Raw genomic sequence first — 19,050 nt, 5'->3', positions numbered from 1 at the left:
GTACCGCCATAATATGATATGCTCGCAATCCTGGTCACTATCAGACACGACACCGAGTCGCACCGCCTCAACGTGATGCCCAATGCATGTCTTATAGGGCCGAATCTCTGCATCATCAACTGTCTTCACATTGGTCCTTTTGAATCTACCTCAAGAAGACATCTAGTTGGAGTGCCTTTGACAGCTGTAGAATAAGAAAACGCCTCGCTATGCAGGTACAAACCAGCCACCAACCTAAACTTATGACGGTGTTTTTATCATGAAAATCTGCATTCAAGTTAGCGGGGACTAGGATACGGTGAAGTCACATAATACATACTTCTTTCATGGCTTGCGCATCCATAGTCGCTGCCTTTTTCTGACGAATCCACTTTGCCCTGACCGCATGCATGCCTCTTGGGTTGTAGGCTAGCCCTGCAGGGACCGGAGTTGATGTAGCAGCCACTGGAACCGTTGAGATTGTTGTCGGTACATCCTCTTCTGCCTCGCTTTCCGAGCTGGAGTCGTCTGAGTTGTCCTTTGACTTCGCGGCTCTCTTCGCCGCCTTCTTGAGCGCCTTCTTCGCCCGTTTTTCTTGCTTGCGGGCCTTCTTCTCTGCTTTCCGCCGTGCCTTGTCCGTGACGGGTTCTGGAGCGACAGCATCGTTGCTAGAGGCTTCCGAGTCTGACGAAGCCGACCGCTTGGACTTTCTGGATTTGTCCTTCTTGCCTTTCTTCGACTTCTTATCCTTTACTTCCTTGGACTCGTCGCGCAGGTCGATGCTCTTCTTCTTGCGCTTCAACTTCGGCTCGTCTTCAGTGCGCTCCTCGTGTTTCCTCTTCTTGCGCTTCTTGTCCACCGCACCGTCGTCGCTCTCCGGCTCCGACTTGATCTCCGACTTGATCTCGACTTCCTTCTTGATATCTGACTTCTTCGTAATCTTGTCTCCCACCAGGAAACCGCCACTAACAAAGTTCATCATGCCGTATTTCCGGTACACAAAAGCCCTCTTCTCAATCTCCTCTCGCCTCTCCTCTTCCTTCTTGACCTCGGCCTCCTTGCCATTCAGTCGCCCAAGAATGCTTTCTAGCCCTGCCAGCCCAAAATTCTCCGCTCGCTCACTCCCTCGCTTTGCGCCCAAACCAAGGTTGTCGTCTTTGAGCAAGACCCGAATATGCGATTGCGACGCGGCCGTGTAATGAGCGGCGTGAGAGGCACCTTTTGCTCCCAAAGAGTCTCCAGGCTGCCACCCTTGCGAGCTTAGTATGCGATGCCCGAAGCGAGAGGTATTGTTCGCCCAGGTCGTGTTTTGTGGGTCATTGGAAATCTTCGTGCGGCTGACAGAGCGTTAGTATTGCTGTCAAGAAGCAAAGGAAGACGGCGATCCATACTTCTTGGGCGCGGCGAGACCCATTGTGAAAGTCGGCCTGACAAAATAATCGGATTGTTGCTGGAGTGAAAGCGGGAGTCCGCAAACCAAGCCAAAAATTTGTGGATGCGCCCTAGCGCGGAATCTTGGCGCCCGTCCCAATGTCCATGTGGGGAAGGCCCGATCATTCGACCAACCTTCAGCCCAAAGTAGCAGGCCACTCAAACTTCACGCTCTCGGGACACAGACTCGATTAATCCCAAGATTAACAAGCGAAACTCTCATACAGCAAGTCATCAAGCCAACATTACCACCCACAATGAACGAATCCACCTCTCACCCCGCCAAGCCCGAGCATCTCAATCACTGCGAAGACGTCAACACTGCCGAGCCAGTCCCCCAAAATAAATCCGATGCTGTACCAGAAGGATTAAAGGCCAAGATAGTCGAAGACGTATGTCACAGACTAACGTCTTCGCATCACCACCTGCACTCACACATGGCCTACTACACCTTCTCTCCTCAACACTGACGCTCACATCCAGCAATGCAAACGCTACATGATACAAAAGACAGCCATAGACAATACCTACAACGTCTCCGTCTCCGAAACGGAGGTTTCCATCAATGCCCTCTTGAACACTGTCGCCAGCTATCCAGCCCATCAAGCACAGCTCCAGCGTCTCCAGCAGCTCCTCGCACAGAAGACCAGCATTGAGGCAAGCATGGCAAAGCAGTTGGCGAACCTACAGGCTACGTATGAGGCTCATTCATACGACGTGGAAATGGTTTTACAGCGCTATATGAAGGAAATGAAGTGACTGGGACTGCTTACTGGGGCGGTGACACTGAACGTCTTCAGCACAGCTTCTCATATACATACACGTCCACACTCGTTCTACACTCAAGTCCACCGGCCCGAGAACAACTTTCAGCCCATCTTATACCCAAGCATCCTTAAGATTCCAAGCAATTACACAGATGAGTATACTGAACAAGCTTCATTCATTCGAGATTAAGATATATCAATTCATTCCAGGTATCATAAAGTAAATTTCACGCCAAGCCGCTGTCATATGGCCGTATGCCATACGGTAAGAATACCACAATCCATGCTTATGCAAAGTGTGGAAGACCCGCCACTGAAACGCCTGTAATTAAGCGCCTTCACCTCTGATACTCTGGCAAGGCTTCGCTTTGTCTTTTGCTTGCTTCTGCCGGACCACGACCCCGCCGCACAGCATCTACCAGGTCCTCCTCTTCGTCATCGAGAACGGGTGCTGAAGGCGCCAGATGCGAGCTGTGTATTCTGTGAAGAGGCGGTGCTGAGGGCGCATACGACGACGCACCCTCTTCATCTTGCTCTGGTGGTGGTGGTGCACTTCTTTCCATTTCTAGTCTCCGCCGTTGTAACTCTTGCTTGTCGTCTGTTGGCGCAACATATGATGACGAGGCTGCATACTGCGGTGCAGCACCTCGAGCTTCAGTCACGTCTGCTGGGGGCAGTGGAGGCAGTGGTTTGACATGTCCGGTTGCATTGCCATTGACGGGTGTTCCTTGACGGTCGGCGTGTACTGTGCGTGACGACCCATTTCCGGGAGTCGTCGCTTCGTCATTGTCCGGGCCTGTTGCATGACGTTGTAATGGCGGTGCTGTCGGCGTGCGCGAGGACGAGGGCGACGTAGCCGTAGGGAATGGTGGTGGAGGATGTGCCGGATTTGACGATGACGAAGCTGCAACGTAGGGAATGTTTGCATCGTCGTCCTCTGGTAGCACGGGTGCTGACGCTGGCATACCGTGTTGAACTGCGCCCGAAGTGGTAGATGGCCCTGCAACATCTGGCGGCTGAGATGGCAGTAGGCGTTCTTCTGCTCGTCGTAAACGCTCCTTCTCAGAAATTCCTTGCTCCTCTTCAGCCACATTAGGCACTGGGAAAGACGTGGCACCCCCTGTGCTGTGTTGTTCATACCCGGGAACGTCCCAGAACGTCGAGTCATAGCCATAATTATAATATTGGCCGTTCTCATCTTGGTTGTAGTAGTAAGGATCATATGCGTGCTCGCCATACGGATCCATCTGTTCATGAGGGTATTCGTTCAGTCCATTGTGGTGGGCGGGGTGCTCTTGGGGTTGTTTTCTTTTCCCGTTCCTCTCACTATCTTTGGTACCAATGACAACCTCAAACAAAGCACTGACGATGCCCTTTTCGCGGCGAATTTGGTCAGTATCAACAAAGTTGCCAGCCCAGGTTGAAAACATGCCGCCTGTGGCATCTTCGCCAGTCATAGGGGCATTACCTCCAGCAGAAGGTAGATTGACAAGGCCGGCATTTGCTACCATTCGGTCGAGCCCGGTCAACTTGCCTTGTATATCAATCACCACTTCGACATAGTATTTGAACGATATCATGGCACCTGGGACGTTTGCAATCGTGGGGAATGCCTCATCTGGTACGCGGACTGCACACTTGACCTCGGCCGTGAGTGTCCGGGGGTCAACGAAAAGCGGTGCAAACGATTGGCACAGATCCTTCCGGAACAAATGACACGAGCCAGCCGAAGATAGCGACAGCCCTCCTAGGCCGGTCCTTGATTTTGGGTAGTAATCCTCCGACTTTGTCTTGGCACCTTTACTGTTTGGCACTACAGGCAGTGCAGGATGCATGTCGACTCGGGCCTGACGGTACAATGTGATGATGATACCTTTTAAGCTTCGAATATGCTTGGTATGATTTACAGTGACCTTGATCGGTATCTGATCGCCTCTGAGGAAGGCGGGCTTGAGCACGTCAATTGTGGCTGTGATGGTCTTTCCTTTAAGCATCGTTTGACTTGCAATCTGTGAGGCCGATCCATCTATGGTGGTGTGAATGGAGCGAACACCATACTCGGTCCCCGAGGCGTTCCCACTACTTCTTTGACTTTCGTAGCTCACGTCACTGGGCGACGGACTTCGTGGACCCTCGTTGTCATCAATGGTACTGCCCGGGCCTAAGGTGGACCCTGTTGGCGGGGGTTCCGAGCCTGCGGGTTTTTGGAGCGCGTCGTCAGGCCCACGTTTGCGCGGTTTGGCGCGCGCTCGCCTGGATATGGGTTCTAGAGATATCACCCGGGGCTTCAACGCCGGGATGGGTGCGATGTCAACCGTGTCTGTCAGGTAAACTTTGGTATCGCACGAAGCCGTCGGCGACATTGTAGTGGGGCGGGTTAATGTGGCATTGAGCATATAGGAGATGGTCCCGCGCTCAAACTGCGTTCATCATCAGCAGGTGCGTCCGTTGCAGGGTGAGCATGTGACCTACATCGATGCTGCTGGGCAATCCTGTGGATGGAAATTCAAGTTCAAAATTAAAATGGTACACGCCTTCTGCAAGTCGGCCTTCTCCGCAGAGCACTACCTCGTCCTCGAACAGCGAAACGAAGCCATTGCCAAAGTAGCTGCCCGCCTTCCTTACCCTAGCGGATCCGGTAGTCGAGCAGTAGTTTTTGTAGGCATCGCCTGGTGTATTCGGGTTCTTGAAGACTTGAGCATAACCATGTAGACATACGACCAAATGGGTCACACGCAGCGGTTTAACAATCTTGATAATGACGGTTCCGCTGATCAGGTCCCCAGGCGCATACTGGCGGTGCGGGTCATCGGGCTGGATATAGAAATCGGTGTAGTTTCGAGACTTGGAAGACAAGGGTGATTTCAGGCGCGAGAGAAACGATCGGCTCGACACGGGGGGAGAGGACGGAGTGGACGTTGGGCGTATCTGGCTGGAAGTCATACTCCGTGTATCGCGCGCATGATGCGGCCGGCCGCGGTTTATCTGGTTATCGCAGCGCAGCCACGCGTCTCTGCAGACAAGCTGACGAAGGGTGGTAGTCCAGGTTAATGCAGCAAGTATGGCGGCTGCCCAGCTGAGGGTCCAAAGGGGAGCGCGACGGGCCGGAAGTGCGTCGACGGGAAGATACTCGGGAATGGAGCGCGGCGGCAGGCGTGATGGCGGTGACGGCGGTTACGGTAGCGGCGGCGGAGGGGTGGACGCGGTTAGGTGAAGGGCCTATGGTGCTGTGGTGTTGTCGCTGGCTGTTGGGCCGTCGCTTCAGGGCCGTCGCAAGCAACGGCGACGCGCAACTGTCTCAGATGGGCTAGGGGCTGTGGAGGCGGAGGCAGGCGTCGTCGGTTCAAGGCAACTAGATGGCGCGAGGCTCTGGTCAGCATCGCGGATGGCAAGATGCGCAGTAGTGGCAATAGGATGGGCACGTCTCGCGGCTCCAAGGCGGGGAGCGACGGTGATGACGGTGGCAGTGCTCCCTAGCGTGAGTGTAGAGTGACGGTCCCGGCCGGCGCAACTCGGTGGGAGCCACGACTGCGACGTCGAAGATGCTGTATATCGCAGCAGACTATAGACGAGAGAGAGAGTTGCGGAGTCGAGTGGAGCATGCATGGGGGGATCGTCAGTTACGTACCGCTTGGGTCACGCAGAAGGCTTGTTCAAGAGCCGCACTGGATCTTGGCTGCCAAGTCGTCAAGGGAACACAAGGTCTGCCCGGCGCGAAGCGACGTGGTGAGGTGGTGGGCGAGTTTGGATATATGGAATCGTGTAGTGTTGTCAGTAGTATGGCCGGAACATGGCTCTGGACCCGAAGCTACTACTTTGCGGGAGGGGAGGGGAGGGGGTGATTGCATGCGAAGGAGATAGGGTACGGCTGATCGGGTCGTCGTCAGCTATCAATGAGCTACCCGCACGACGCTGTACGCGTGCTCGTGCTGCACATCACTTGCGGATACCCGGTATTGGGTTGCTACACCGCTGTCGTTGTGCGGCCTTGCATGCCTGTTCCACCATCTACCATGGCCCAATAACAAACCCACCGGCGGCCATATGTTCTTGCCCCGATGCCGTCTCAGGCTTCCGATTGGGACCTCCGGAACCAAACAGTGGGTGCAACGGGGTACTGTGAAGCGGATGAGACAGTTGATGCAACAACAAGGAGCCATCAAGCTGTCAACCAGGCCAAGGCCCATGGCCACCTCGCTCAACGGCCCGGTAGCGATCGCTGCTAAGCTTCTTGCCAAGGACATCGTAAATGCTTGTCGTGCGCGTTTATGCGCCCAGCTAGTTGCTGTGATGCCCGTTTCACGCTCTCGTCACAGATGCATCTACACGGGCCAACATGGCAGATGTGCAGCTTGATTGCGCAAACTCCCAAGCCTCACTCAACACACTGGGGTTGTTCAGGCCGATCAAACGCTGCACGCCATCCATCGATACTTACATCATTAATGTGTGCTGTCTCGGGCCTGAGGCTGATGTCACGTGCTTCCTCCCGGCAGCGGGCGGCATCTTTTGTGAGAAAAGCACAGAAATGACTCGGACCACGACGACTATACGCCGGCACCGACTCGCTGCCATGAGGCCGCATTTGTGTTTTCAGATGCGATTTTTGCTATTTGCCATGCTATTCCGCTGCAGTGCACCAGCACCGCCTGCCAGTCCTCAATTCTCTAGGCTGTACTTCAAGCACGGGAGGCACAGGAGGAAGAAGCTAGAATTATCATTCTCTGTGCGGTGTTTTCGGGTTTCGCGGAAAAGGCCGTGAAGACAATTGCCCCGCTGTAGTCCCTCCGGTGCGGAGGTATTTTGATCACCATCTCTGTCTCTCTGCGAGGGGTTGCGGACAATGTCCGTCAATACGGCATCTTTGCCGAGTGTAGTCCCCTGTCAGATGACGTGCTTACATGCAAACTAGCATGGTGATATTAATTGGGATTGATTCAACGGTGAGCTGAACGAGCGCTGTCTCTGTGGCAGCAGTCTGCTGTGGGCTTGTCGTGGTGTTGAGTAGTGACAAGCGACGGCTGAGGCGTCGGTGTGCAGCCTGCAGCCATGTGCTGGCATGGGCGGCTAGCGCACTATGACATCGCCAACCCCGTACCCAGCATTCCTTCACCGTTTCACACGACAGAACGTCGTTTATGGCGACGCGAGACTTATCTTTGCAATGTTGAAGCCCAAAAACGATACTTGCCCGGGTAGCAGTGACGACATCTGGGGCACTTCGCGGCCGCGCGATGTCCGCCTCCAAATCTACCTATCATTCTCTCTTGGCTTGTTCGCCTTCTTGATCTTTTGCGTACGTTCTTCAACGGCCCCTGGAATGCACACTTACTCACCGGTTGCTTTAGTTCCTTCGTCCACGATGGAAGGGGCTCTATGCGGCACGCAAGAAGCAGAATGACCTCGCGACGTCGCTGCCCGAGCTTCCCGATAGCTTTTTTGGCTGGATCATACCCCTATGGAAGATTACCGACCAACAGGTGCTGGCCTCGGCCGGCCTCGATGCCTACGTATATCTTGCCTTCTTCAAGATGGCTATCAAGTTTCTGGTTGTTACCCTCTTCTTTGCACTGGCTGTCATCAAGCCGGTGCATGATACACACCAGGACAAGGAGGGAAAGAAGTCCCCTATTCGTGACGACCCTGACCCCGATCGCATTGAAGTTCGCTCCGACTTTTCCACATTTGTTGCCGACTACGAACGCTACACCGACTACCTATGGATGTACCTCGTCTTTGCGTACACCTTCACCGCCCTTATACTATATCTTATCGTCTCTGAGACAAGGAGAATCATCGATATCCGTCAGGCGTATCTGGGAAGTCAGACAACCATTACCGATCGCACCATCAAGTTGTCGGGCATTCCAGTCGAGCTCCGGTCCGAGGACAAGATCAAGGACTTTATCATGGATCTCGGCATCGGAAAAGTAGAGAGCGTTACCCTCTGCAGGAATTGGAAGGAACTGGACAACAAGGTCATCGAAAGACATGCTGTGCTGCGAAAGCTAGAGGAAGCATGGACTGTTCATCTTGGAAGCCGCAGGGTGGAACGAAGCCTAGAGACACTTCCGGTTGTCCAGCCACGGCCACCAGAACCCACTAGCGCCAACGGAAACGGCGACAGCGAAACAAGTCCGTTCTTAAGCGATGCAGACCGAGGATCCGACTTCATTACTCCGTACGCCAGACCGCGGCCGAAAGTCAAGATTTGGCACGGCTTCCTGAAGCTGAGATACCGGAAGGTAGATGCCATCGATTTTTACGAAGAGAAACTACGGAAGATCGATGACGAGATCCGGTCGCTGCGCAAGAAAGATTTTGAACCAACTCCATTAGCCTTTGTGACCATGGACAGTGTTGCTAGCGCGCAGATGGCCATTCAAGCTGTACTCGACCCGTCACCACTGCAACTTCTGGCAAAAAACAGCCCATCACCATCGGACGTTGTTTGGTCAAACACATACCTGTCTCGATCTCAGCGGATTTATCGGGCCTGGACTATCACAGTCATCATTGGGATACTTAGCGTCTTCTGGACCGTGCTCTTAGTGCCCATAGCAGGTGCTTTGAACACCTGCTCTATCCATGAGGTCTTTCCCCGATTGGCAAAGATGCTAAAAGACCATGAGCTCTTGGAATCTCTTGTCAACACCCAACTTCCGACGCTGTCTCTCACGCTCATCAACGTACTTGTCCCATTCCTGTACGATTGTAAGTATATCGATTCTGCGTATAAATGGCCCGTGATGCTAACATCCACTAGGGCTTGCAAACAAACAAGGTATGATTTCACAGGGTGACGTTGAGCTCTCGGTCATCTCGAAGAATTTCTTCTTCACATTTTTCAACTTCTTCATCCTCTTCACCATCCTGGGAACTGCCTCTGGCTTCCTGTCCATGCTTGAGCGCTTCGCTGAGAAGCTCACCAGCGCCACGGAAATTGCATACGCTTTGGCAACATCACTATCCGATTTGCTGGGTTTCTATACCAACTTCATCATCCTACAGGGATTCGGACTGTTCCCATTTAGGCTTCTGGAATTCGGTGCCCTGACTCTGTATCCAATCTACCTGATTGGCGCCAAAACGCCTCGAGACTACGCCGAACTAGTTCAACCCCCAGTTTTCAGCTACGGCTTCTTCCTTCCACAGACCATTCTCATATTCATCATTTGCATGGTCTATAGTGTGTTGAAAGACTCATGGCAGGTCTTGCTCACTGGTTTGGCCTACTTCATGATTGGCCACTTTGTGCACAAGTACCAGTTGCTATATGCTATGGAGCATCGCCAACACTCCACTGGCAGAGGCTGGACAATGATGTGCGACCGCGTCATTGTAGGCGTTGTTCTCTTCCAGATTACTGTCGCCGGTCAATTAGCTTTGAAGAAGGCATTCAAGCGTGCCGTCCTCGTCGCACCGTTGGTTATTTGTACTCTGTGGTTTTTGTTCATGTTTGCACGTACCTACCGACCACTGATGAAATTCATTGCACTCAGAAGTCTGCGGAATCCCGAGCAATCCGATATTGGGCGCGATGTTCAAGAAGAATCTGTCGCCGGCCAGCAACAGTGGCGAAGGACTGCTGGTCGGCTTACTCTGGACGAAGCCCGCGAGCGCGGGCTGCGATTTGAAAACCCGAGCATGATCATGCCGTATGTCACTCCTTATCCAATATCATGGCCAAAACTAACTACTTTCCAGTTTGGACGATGCATGGCTCCTGCACAAACGTGCCAGACCTGTGAACGGGTCGACTGGCTCAGAAATTGACAATAGCAGCGCTTGGGAGTAGCCCCATGCACTTTCCTCAGTATGACGCTCATGATGCATATCATTGTAAACATCCGCAGTAGTTCCTTCCTGTATCGCGTATCGCTCTTCCCTGTTTGTGTTTTGTTGATACCCACTTACGCAATGAATTCCGTCATAAACTCGCGTTGCAAACTCCATCCAAGCAACCCGACCGTCCACCCTTCTCAGACTTGGCCTGTATTCTCAGGTCAAGTATTCTTTCGGGCAATCATCAATTAAATCCATATCTTCAACGCGACTACGCACTCGACCCCCTGCCCTTTGACCTATTCACCAACAATATCGCTTGTGCCCACTGTGCATCTCCACACCGGGGGTGCTACGACCACGTCTTCCCAGATATACCTATCGCGCGGGGTAGCCGGAAACAAATCCGAACCCGCAGCTCCTATCCTTAACCTTGAGCCTCTCCAAGTGTGTTCGTATATAGATTCGCCAAACACACAAGCGCTCACCCTTAGCTCACCCCGGCCCCACAACGAATCAATGTCCGACACGCTGGAGCACACAGTCACAGATCCATTACTTGCTAGACCAAGTAACCCAAGGACGAACCCGCAACAGATTTTCTTGTCCCACGATACTACCAATGCCCAACCGTCGCCCAGACGATCAGAAGTCCTCCGCCACGTTTTTCCTCGGCCATCACGAAGTCGAACTCACGTCCGCAAGATTTCACCCCGCGTCACCAAAGCTGATCGTTCTAGTGTCGCGATCGCATCTAAGCTTCAATTAAGGCCACGAGTTGCCTTCCACAAGTACATTTCATCGTTCTTTGGTACCGCCCACGACCGCGATATAGCTACAATCAGCCCAGAGGCAAGGTCTAGGGCATCCAGCTTTGCATCTAGACCGGGATCCTCTTTGTGTGGATCAGAGCCTAGCTTGGATATGGTCTCGCCGGCCACATTCTTCTTCAGTGGACCAAGTCTTCGATCAGTTGGATCTTACAGTGACTCGATGTCTCGCCTTCCAAGCCTTGCGGAGACTAGCAGTGACATCGAACTCTTCCGCCGAGCACGAACTTCTTCTTTCTCCGTACTGGACGATGCAGATGTACTTGAAGACGCCATCCTAGAGCCTGGCGTCGATCAAGGCATCACCCGTACTGTATCTGACGTCTTACTCAGTGCTGATACACCAACTGAAGAAGAGAAAGATTCTTTTCTTGGTGAGCCCGAAGATGGTGACCCTCCCACTCAAGATGATACACAAGGTCATGGTGTGTACGAGGACCCTCGTTTCCTGAACCATACAACAATCTCGCCAGTGATAACATTTGCCATTCTCCTCTCGCCCTACCTGGATAAGGCGGAATGGAAAGCATTGCGATTGACAAACCGAGCATGGTACCTTGCTTTGAGCGTCGCCGCGCCACCAAGGTATCCCAAGGCGTATCATCTACCTGTCGAAATCGTGCAACACGTGTACGACTATCTCAGCCCAAAAGATTTCAACGCCGCGCGCCATACATGCCGAGCTTGGATGCGGGCAAGTCTTGACAAGAAGTTGTTGATGACGATGCTGAGTCGAGGTGGCTGGCTGAGTAGTGCTGAAAATGCTGTGGTTTCTCCTCCCGACTCGATTATCCCTCGATGCGAGGAGTGGCTACTAAGCTGTCACCTCTCTCGACAGTGCGCTTTGACCTCTGGTTGGAGCGGAAATGGACTGGATACGCGAGCCGCCCTTGTGGAAAGCTCCAACATTGACTTTTCAGAGCTAGCCAATGGTTATGCCAGTGGTCTAATTTTCACAACAAGTCTCTGTAGCCGATACCTATGCGTAGCACGGGAAACAGTCATCTACATCTACGATATTGGGAACAGACTTCCAGTACCTGTTACTAGCGTTTTGTGCCCAAGAAGAGTTCTCGGGATGAGTATGGATGTCTCTTCTGGTCGACACGCTATCGCTGCGCTTTTGGAAGGCCGAATGGGTCTGGTTTGCGAACTACGGTACGGACGCTTTAGTGATGGAAGCCCTGTAGAGGTTTATGTTGAGGATGATGGACAGCAATCGGGTATCACAGCCAAACCATCAACTGAGACCAGCCACGCCGGTGTGTCTACGGAAGGTGTGTCTTTTGAGAAAAAAGGCTTACTGCGAGATCAATACGATCGCACATACATCCAAGAGCGAGACGCTACAACTTTCGACGCCATCGCTGTACGCTCCAATAACGAAGACGTCAACCTCCAAGGTACCAACGACCATCGAACCTACGACGAACACCTTATCAATCGCACGTAGAATATGCAACTAGACTCAAGCGGTCCTCCGAAAATTCAGTCCGCCAAGGCAGAAACTCTGCCGGAGTCGTGCGCACATGGTATTCCGATTGAGAATGAAACCTCGACAATCTATCGCCATCTATGCTCCGAGGATGATCCACCACGCAGTGTCGCTATCTGCCCAAAGCGTCGCTGTGTTGCATTTGGATGTTCTGCGGGTATTGAACTGCATTGGATAGACGCACTCACGGGCCAAAGTCTGAGTCGCTGGTTCCCTCTTACCGCACCAAGTAGGTGCCACACGTTGCTTCTCGACGCGGTGCTAACATTTACCAGGTGACTATTTGTACTTTCTCTCGCCACGACCTGGTTTTGAATCGGCCAAGAAACTACGCCTCATCTCCAGTGCTGCTCATCCCGAAGATCGACCTGTTATCCGCCGGAAATTCTTTGGTCTACAGGCTGTAAGCTCGTTATGGGGCTCTTTTGGGTTCGAGGCAGCGTCCCGTAACCCAGGGTCGCCAAATTGCGATCACTATCATGCAGTTCCGCTGAGTGACGGGCATCACATTTTGTTCATCGATCCGGTCAGTGGGAGACTGGCCCTCGGCTGCGATGCGCCCCTCGGTGGGCCCACGAAGCTTCTGCGTAAGCTCATGTTCATATCGCCAGACAACAATGCAGTACCTAGGCTCTATAGCGCAGCCACCGACTTGTCCCAAGGCGTTCGGATCGTTGTGACTTATGAAGACAGTATCATGTTGTACAGCGTTCCGCCAGATATGCTCCGGCTCTCGCATGAGGAGCAAAAGACCGAGAGATCTGAACTCAGTAGTGTGTCTTCACACTCAGCAAATGAGCGCCAGAGAAACCATTGGCTCAACTAGTGGGACGAGCCTTCCATCGCAAACCCAGAAAATCAAGACGATGGTGAGAATGAGAGTTATATATGGCCCTTAGCTATTCGCGGCACGGAAATCGGCAAACTGGCAGGCGTTTGTGAAGTCGCAGTTCAGACACGGCCCGAAATCATTGTTTGGGCCTTCACACACGCCTTTCAGTGTAAAGCTTGGTGTCTGCACAACTACATCGACCCAGTCATTTGCTCACAAAGTTATGTATGCAGAAGCGGCATGGTGCATAACTCATACTGTATCGATGAGTCTGGAGACGTCATCATGAAAGACGCACAATCGGACGCACATACCAGCGAACCCCTCTACTTTTCTGACGAGGCCGTAATGAGACAGCCGGAGATTTCCGGCCTCACTGGATTTGATGGTAGTTCTTCTGGCTTTTTGAAGAGGATTTCGAAAGCACTAGCCGTGGAAAATGATGTGTGGGTCGATTGTGTGGATGTGAGAGCTTGTTCCAGAGCGTGGTATGATGCTGATGGTGATGTTGTGGGGTAGTATCCAGTTCGACAAAGGATGAGGATGGGTTCAGAGTGCAGACGCGCTTAGGACAGTGAAGGACGGCAGTAGTGGGCCTTGTTTTGAATGGATGACTAGTCTCTCGAACCTTTAACCTATACAAGAAATCCTAGATTGCATCGGATCACACAGATTTTGTAGAAGAATACATCGATAGTCTATACTGTCTCTAACAGAAATTCTCCCGATGATGATGTATTCGTCTTCTCTCAGAGAATTGATTGGACGTTGTTCAAACAGAAGAAGCGGCTTCTGGCCTGTATTAATTATGAGGATTCAAGTAAAACAGGTCGCGCAACTAAGTGTAAAAAGCTGCCACTGTACGTTAGGGCTGAGATGGTTAATGTGGCAGAAGGTGTTGGGCGTGTTTAACCTCGGCAAAAAGGAAAGAGATAAGGACAGCAGAGAAGTCAAGCACATCTTGAAGAAGTTCCCAAGTGAGCCCGTCCTCGTAGACAACGCGTGAGACATGTCTATGCATACCAATATGCGCAAAGGAGCGCGTACCTGCAATCTCTCTTTGGTTGCTGCCTTTCAGCAGACGTTCCTCGACCGCAAGCCGCTCCGTCTTCCCGGGTCCCGCATCTCAACAGCAGCTCATAGGCGCGCATAATGGTTTCCGCTTAGCACAAGCAGATCCTGAACGCGAAATCATGTCAGCCGCTCTAGTCTATCCTCGAGATAATTGTCCGAGCTACGGACGGGCGCAACGGCTCTACGGGCCTGCTTCCAATACGTACCACAGTATACCACTCCATGCCGACGTGCCGAGCTTCCCAACGGCGTATGTGACTACATCTGCTTTCTATCTAGATGAAGCATACGGGCAAACCAATATTTGGGTTAGTCAAGTGGGTAGAATAGGCTGAAAGGGGGGGGTGCGTTGTGCGTTCTCCACGATATTGAGCCCGCAGCCCAGGCGCCACCAACGCTGGACTTGCCCAACGGGTGTGCATCAACAGGAGGTGTATAAGAAGGCCCAGGTATCTCGATAATGAAGGTAAACTTAGCGATACCCAAATCACAAAGATGCCATCTACCAAGAGCAAGAACATTATCATCACAGGCGGTGCGCGAGGCATAGGCCGCTGCACAGCACGACACCTACTGTCGCTACCAGTCTCGCACCGCGTCTTCATCATCGACTTTGACGCCGACGAGCTCGACTACGTCGTCAACACGCACCTCTCGGCCTACGCACCCCGCGTCAGCTCCTCAATAACCAATCTGCGCCACCCAGAGGAAATCCGCAGCGCCGTACAAAAAGCCGCAGACTTCTTCGGTGGCCGCATAGACGTGCTGATCAACAATGCAGGCGTCGCCCGCGGCTTCTTCAACGCCGGCAACGGCACCATGGAAGACGTGGCTACGGGCGAGCAATGGGAACAGTACATTGCTACGAACCTCAGTGCACCCTTTTATATGAGCCAGGCTGTTATTCCGTTCATGAAGAGTCGGAATACGCAAAAGGAAGGTGCCGAGGGCGTCGATCGCAAGAAAGATCTTAAGCGCACAGCCGAGTTCAACCAGCTACCACTCAACTTGCACGGAGACGACAAGCTAGACGAAGGCGGGTGCATCATCAATATTGCCTCGTTTCGTGCTCATCAGTCTGACCCTGATTGCGAGGGCTATGCAGCGAGCAAAGGCGGTGTCTTGGCGCTCACACAAGCCATGTCTGTGTCTTGCCAGCGCTGGGGCATCCGCGTCATAGCTATTTCACCAGGCTGGGTCAGTGTAGACCATGAGAACAAGGCGAGGGATTTGAAGATAAAGGAGATGCAAGATAGGTCGTACAAGGAGATGGCGGCGCATGAGGCTGAAGCAGAGAAGCTGAGGATGATGGCATGGGCGGAAGATTTAGACGAATTGTATCATAAGCAGCACCCCGCTGGTAGGGTGGGTAGGGGAGAAGATCTTGCTGAGATGGTTGAGTACGTCATGGGTGCTGGGTTCCTGAGCGGGCAGGAGTTGGTGTTGGATGGGGGTGCAAACCGGAGGAAGAACCCAAATATATGAGTGCATGTGGGGGATATTGTCTGAATATTATAGCCATTGATAAAGCTATGAGTATCAATCAAGCCCATTGCCTATCGAAATGCACAGACGTGATGCTATTGCAAGCAAGATTGTAATTCTATAGTACGTAGATTTTAACGTCCGTCTCAGCATATCGTATGCACCTACGGCGCCTGCAACAGGAGCTCAAACTCAAACGGCTCACATAACAGACTGTACTCGTCCAGCGTCCTAGGCCCGCAGCTTCCACTGCCCAGTCCATGGTGTTGCGCGTCCAACCTGAGTACCACATCCTCCCTCTTCTTCTTCCTCAGCTCATGCGGATGATCGGCAGCCGCGACATCCTTCATTCTGTAATGACTGGCCTGGAAATCAAACAATTTGCGGCTTCCACTCTCTTTGTCTACAAATTGAGCGAGTAGCCCAGCGCCCCTGCCATTCCCAATACTAACGTAGCGGGTATCGGTACGGTTCGCCGACTCTTGGGGGACCTCGTAATCGACCCAGAGAGCGTCGATGTTGGATGCAGTGTACTTTCCGACGGGCTGCGAGAACTTGCTGTCGCGGTAGGATTCGCCGAAGCCGCGGCCGAACCACTCGACGTTTTGGAACTGCGATGGAAGTTCCATGACGAGACCGATACGTGGGAGGGTTCGGGGTAGGTTCTCGCCCTTTGGTGTACCCGTGACATGCACTGTCAGAGTGCCGTCGGCGCTGAAGGTGTATGTCAGAGCGCAGTCAATGGACCACGATAGAATGGGAGGTGCGACGCGCTGGTACACGGTGATTCTGAGTGATTCTGAGCCAGATTGTGACCATTCGACTTTGCGGGTCAGTGGCTTTGCATGGTGGAGCTGCTTGTCTTTCCAGTCCCAACCGTCTTGCGGAATGTCGTTGTCAGTAGGAGCACGGAAAATATCGATTTCTGGTGCCTTGGAGATGAGCTCAGTAGAGCCTTGGACCCAGGATGTAAGGGAGCCGTGGAGCGTATTGAACTTCCATGTAGCTTTGTCACTCTTAATGGCGAGGACATTCTTGGTGGACGTTTCAACCTTGAGTTGCTTTCCCTTTGCTTCAGGTCGCTGCAGGGACGATACTGGAGTCACAGATATCTGTGTTGTTGCAATCTCAAAGCCTGCCTTGAGGTACGGTGTGGCTTCCTTCAACTGGAAGGAGATGCTGAGCAAAACCTCGCTCTCAGATCCTTCAACCTTTGGAAGTTGAAGCTCGAAAGTTTGGCCAGGAGAGATACCGGTTGGTATATCCAAAGTTCCAGACGCACTCACACTTCCCGATGCCGATGTCGTCGTGTATAGGCAGCTCAGGTGATCGAGTGTGATGAAGTCGTACCGATTAATGAACTTGGCGTTTGACCCAATAGCTTCCAGTAGCTGCACGGGCTCAATAGCCTTCTTGTACTCAACCAAACCTGCATTAGGCTTATGATCTGAGTTGACAAGACCGTCCATGACGAATGTAGAGTCGTGTACTTCTTCGCCAAAGTCACCTCCATAAGCATAGAACTCTTCGCCAGTTTGCTTGTCCTTGGTGAGGAGCCCATGATTAGCCCATTCCCAAGCAAAACCACCTTGCAGGGTCGGGTATTTGTAGAATGCATCTACATACTCCTTGATGTTTCCGGGGCCGTTACCCATTGCATGTATCTAGCGGAGTTAGTGGTTTTTGTCTCCTGAATCAACACGTTACATACGTATTCGCAGAGCACGAGTGGCTTCTTCTTCTCCTTGTCTTGACCGAACTTGACAATCTCTTCGATAGGTGGGTACATTCTGGAGTACATATCCATGGTATCCGCGTGGATATCCGCCTCGTAGTGGATAGGCCTGCTATCGTCGTACGCCTTGATGTGGTTATACATGGCCACAAAGTTGCGTCCCATGAAGCCTTCGTTTCCAAGACTCCAGATGATAACAGAAGGATGTAACTGATCTCTCTTGACGAGCGCTTCAGCGCGATCTACGTATGCATGCGTCCAGGCTTCGTTGTCAGTTGTCCATTCTGCGGCCTTCTTCCTGGTAAGAAGTTGGCGCTCGCGGAAAGGTAGAGCGCGCTGTTCTTTGGATAATGCGGCGTCGGCAATGCTCTCAAAGCCGTGGCATTCCAGGTCAGCTTCATCAATGACCCAGAAACCCATCTCATCCGCGAGATCATACAGGCGTGGGTCATTTAACTGATGAGAAGTGCGAATAGCGTTGATGTTGTAGCGCTTCATGGTCAAAAGGTCCTCTTTCATGAACTCGTACGGGACAGCACGGCCGAAAGTGGGATGGTGTTCGTGTCGGTTGACGCCGCGGAAGACGACTCTCTTGCCATTGACTTTGAGCAGCCCGTCTTTCATCTCGACTTGCCTGAAGCCGATACGTTGAGCAACAACTTGTTCGCCTGTAGAGACGACGAGGTGGTAGAGATTGGGCGATTCAGCAGTCCATTTCAGAGGATTTTTGACCTGAATGTTGACATGTGTCGTGCCGCTACTTTCAATGCTAGCGTCTGAAGAAACAACTTCCTTCTTTTGCGCATCCAAAAGCTTCACCGAAACCTTACCAGATCCAGTTGCGCTAATCTTGACCTTGAGCTCTGCATCGGTGTAGGATGAGTCCAAGAGTGTCTGGGCAAACACATTTTCGATCCGGGAAGCTTTAGGAAAGCCAACCAGGAAGACATCGCGGAATCTGCAGTAATGAGCTTCTGAACCTAATTCTTTGTAGATCATACTTACATGCCGCTCAGCCACCACTGATCCTGATCTTCGATGTAAGTTCCGTCACAGTGCTGGTACACCCTGACAGCCAAAGTGTTCTCCGCATTGAGATCAACAAGCGCAGTCACATCGAACTCGTCAGGATTCCTACTGCCCTGAGAATATCCAACTTCTTTCCCATTGACCCAAACATGGAACGCAGCATCAACGCCCTCGAAGCGAAGACGAATTTGGCCATCTTTTAGCTCTTGTGGAACGCTGAATTTACGGACATACGACCCAGTCTCGTTCTCAGTAAATGGGACGTTGGGAGGGTCTACTGGGATGTGATAGATGACGTTTGTGTACTGGGGCCCTTTGCCGAAGCCCTGCAATTGCCACATGCCAGGAACGGCAATGTCGCTCCATGATGATGTGTCGTACGAGGTCGATTCGAAGCCTTCAGGGGCCTCAAAAGGAGAGTATGCATGCTGAAATTTCCATGTGCCTGAGAGCAAATGTGTTTTGGATTTAGTAATATCCGCGTCGAGCGCATCGGCTTCGGTTATATAGTTGTGGAAGTATGCACGTGCGGGCAGCGTGTTCTTGTGGAGGATATCGAGGTTGTTCCAGTCCGGGACGCTCGCGGGATGCTGACCTGAAGCCATGAT

The 19,050-nt window shown here is 52.3% G+C and overlaps 8 protein-coding genes across 8 annotated transcripts; 4 read left to right on the top strand and 4 right to left on the bottom strand.

Moving 5' to 3' along the window:
* Positions 1-240: 240 nt before the first annotated feature.
* On the bottom strand, positions 241-1,393 carry PtrM4_065630 (G-patch domain containing protein; the record flags this gene model as incomplete). Its single annotated transcript, XM_001933271.2, has 3 exons — positions 241-267; positions 320-1,316; positions 1,371-1,393. 3 exons carry the CDS (start codon positions 1,391-1,393, stop codon positions 241-243), a joined length of 1,047 nt encoding a protein of 348 aa, XP_001933306.1.
* A 274-nt stretch (positions 1,394-1,667) lies between these two features.
* Positions 1,668-2,169, top strand: PtrM4_065620 (uncharacterized protein; the record flags this gene model as incomplete). The annotated part of the gene is made up of 2 exons (XM_066105702.1): positions 1,668-1,802; positions 1,894-2,169. 2 exons carry the CDS (start codon positions 1,668-1,670, stop codon positions 2,167-2,169), a joined length of 411 nt encoding a protein of 136 aa, XP_065964329.1.
* A 346-nt stretch (positions 2,170-2,515) lies between these two features.
* On the bottom strand, positions 2,516-5,120 carry PtrM4_065610 (Arrestin-N multi-domain protein; the record flags this gene model as incomplete). Its single annotated transcript, XM_001933269.1, has 2 exons — positions 2,516-4,597; positions 4,650-5,120. The coding sequence occupies 2 exons, from the start codon at positions 5,118-5,120 to the stop codon at positions 2,516-2,518; spliced, it is 2,553 nt and encodes an 850-aa protein (XP_001933304.1).
* Positions 5,121-7,254: 2,134 nt separating this feature from the next.
* On the top strand, positions 7,255-9,975 carry PtrM4_065600 (integral membrane protein; the record flags this gene model as incomplete). The annotated part of the gene is made up of 4 exons (XM_001933268.1): positions 7,255-7,473; positions 7,526-8,891; positions 8,944-9,835; positions 9,885-9,975. The coding sequence occupies 4 exons, from the start codon at positions 7,255-7,257 to the stop codon at positions 9,973-9,975; spliced, it is 2,568 nt and encodes an 855-aa protein (XP_001933303.1).
* A 506-nt stretch (positions 9,976-10,481) lies between these two features.
* Positions 10,482-13,113, top strand: PtrM4_065590 (F-box; the record flags this gene model as incomplete). Its single annotated transcript, XM_066105701.1, has 3 exons — positions 10,482-12,161; positions 12,246-12,516; positions 12,563-13,113. 3 exons carry the CDS (start codon positions 10,482-10,484, stop codon positions 13,111-13,113), a joined length of 2,502 nt encoding a protein of 833 aa, XP_065964328.1.
* Positions 13,114-13,935: 822 nt separating this feature from the next.
* PtrM4_065580 (uncharacterized protein) lies at positions 13,936-14,079 on the bottom strand (the record flags this gene model as incomplete). The annotated part of the gene is made up of 1 exon (XM_066105700.1): positions 13,936-14,079. One exon carries the CDS (start codon positions 14,077-14,079, stop codon positions 13,936-13,938), a length of 144 nt encoding a protein of 47 aa, XP_065964327.1.
* Positions 14,080-14,688: 609 nt separating this feature from the next.
* On the top strand, positions 14,689-15,678 carry PtrM4_065570 (FabG, Dehydrogenase with different specificities (related to short-chain alcohol dehydrogenase); the record flags this gene model as incomplete). Its single annotated transcript, XM_001933266.2, has 1 exon — positions 14,689-15,678. One exon carries the CDS (start codon positions 14,689-14,691, stop codon positions 15,676-15,678), a length of 990 nt encoding a protein of 329 aa, XP_001933301.1.
* A 164-nt stretch (positions 15,679-15,842) lies between these two features.
* On the bottom strand, positions 15,843-19,047 carry PtrM4_065560 (LacZ, Beta-galactosidase-beta-glucuronidase; the record flags this gene model as incomplete). The annotated part of the gene is made up of 3 exons (XM_001933265.2): positions 15,843-17,342; positions 17,390-18,371; positions 18,419-19,047. The coding sequence occupies 3 exons, from the start codon at positions 19,045-19,047 to the stop codon at positions 15,843-15,845; spliced, it is 3,111 nt and encodes a 1,036-aa protein (XP_001933300.2).
* Positions 19,048-19,050: the final 3 nt, after the last annotated feature.

This window comes from Pyrenophora tritici-repentis, chromosome 2 (assembly GCF_003171515.1).
Source record: "Pyrenophora tritici-repentis strain M4 chromosome 2, whole genome shotgun sequence".
NCBI lineage: Eukaryota > Fungi > Ascomycota > Dothideomycetes > Pleosporales > Pleosporaceae > Pyrenophora > Pyrenophora tritici-repentis.
The sequence above is the reverse complement of the archived record's forward strand: the minus strand, read 5'-3'. Positions and strand labels throughout refer to the sequence as shown.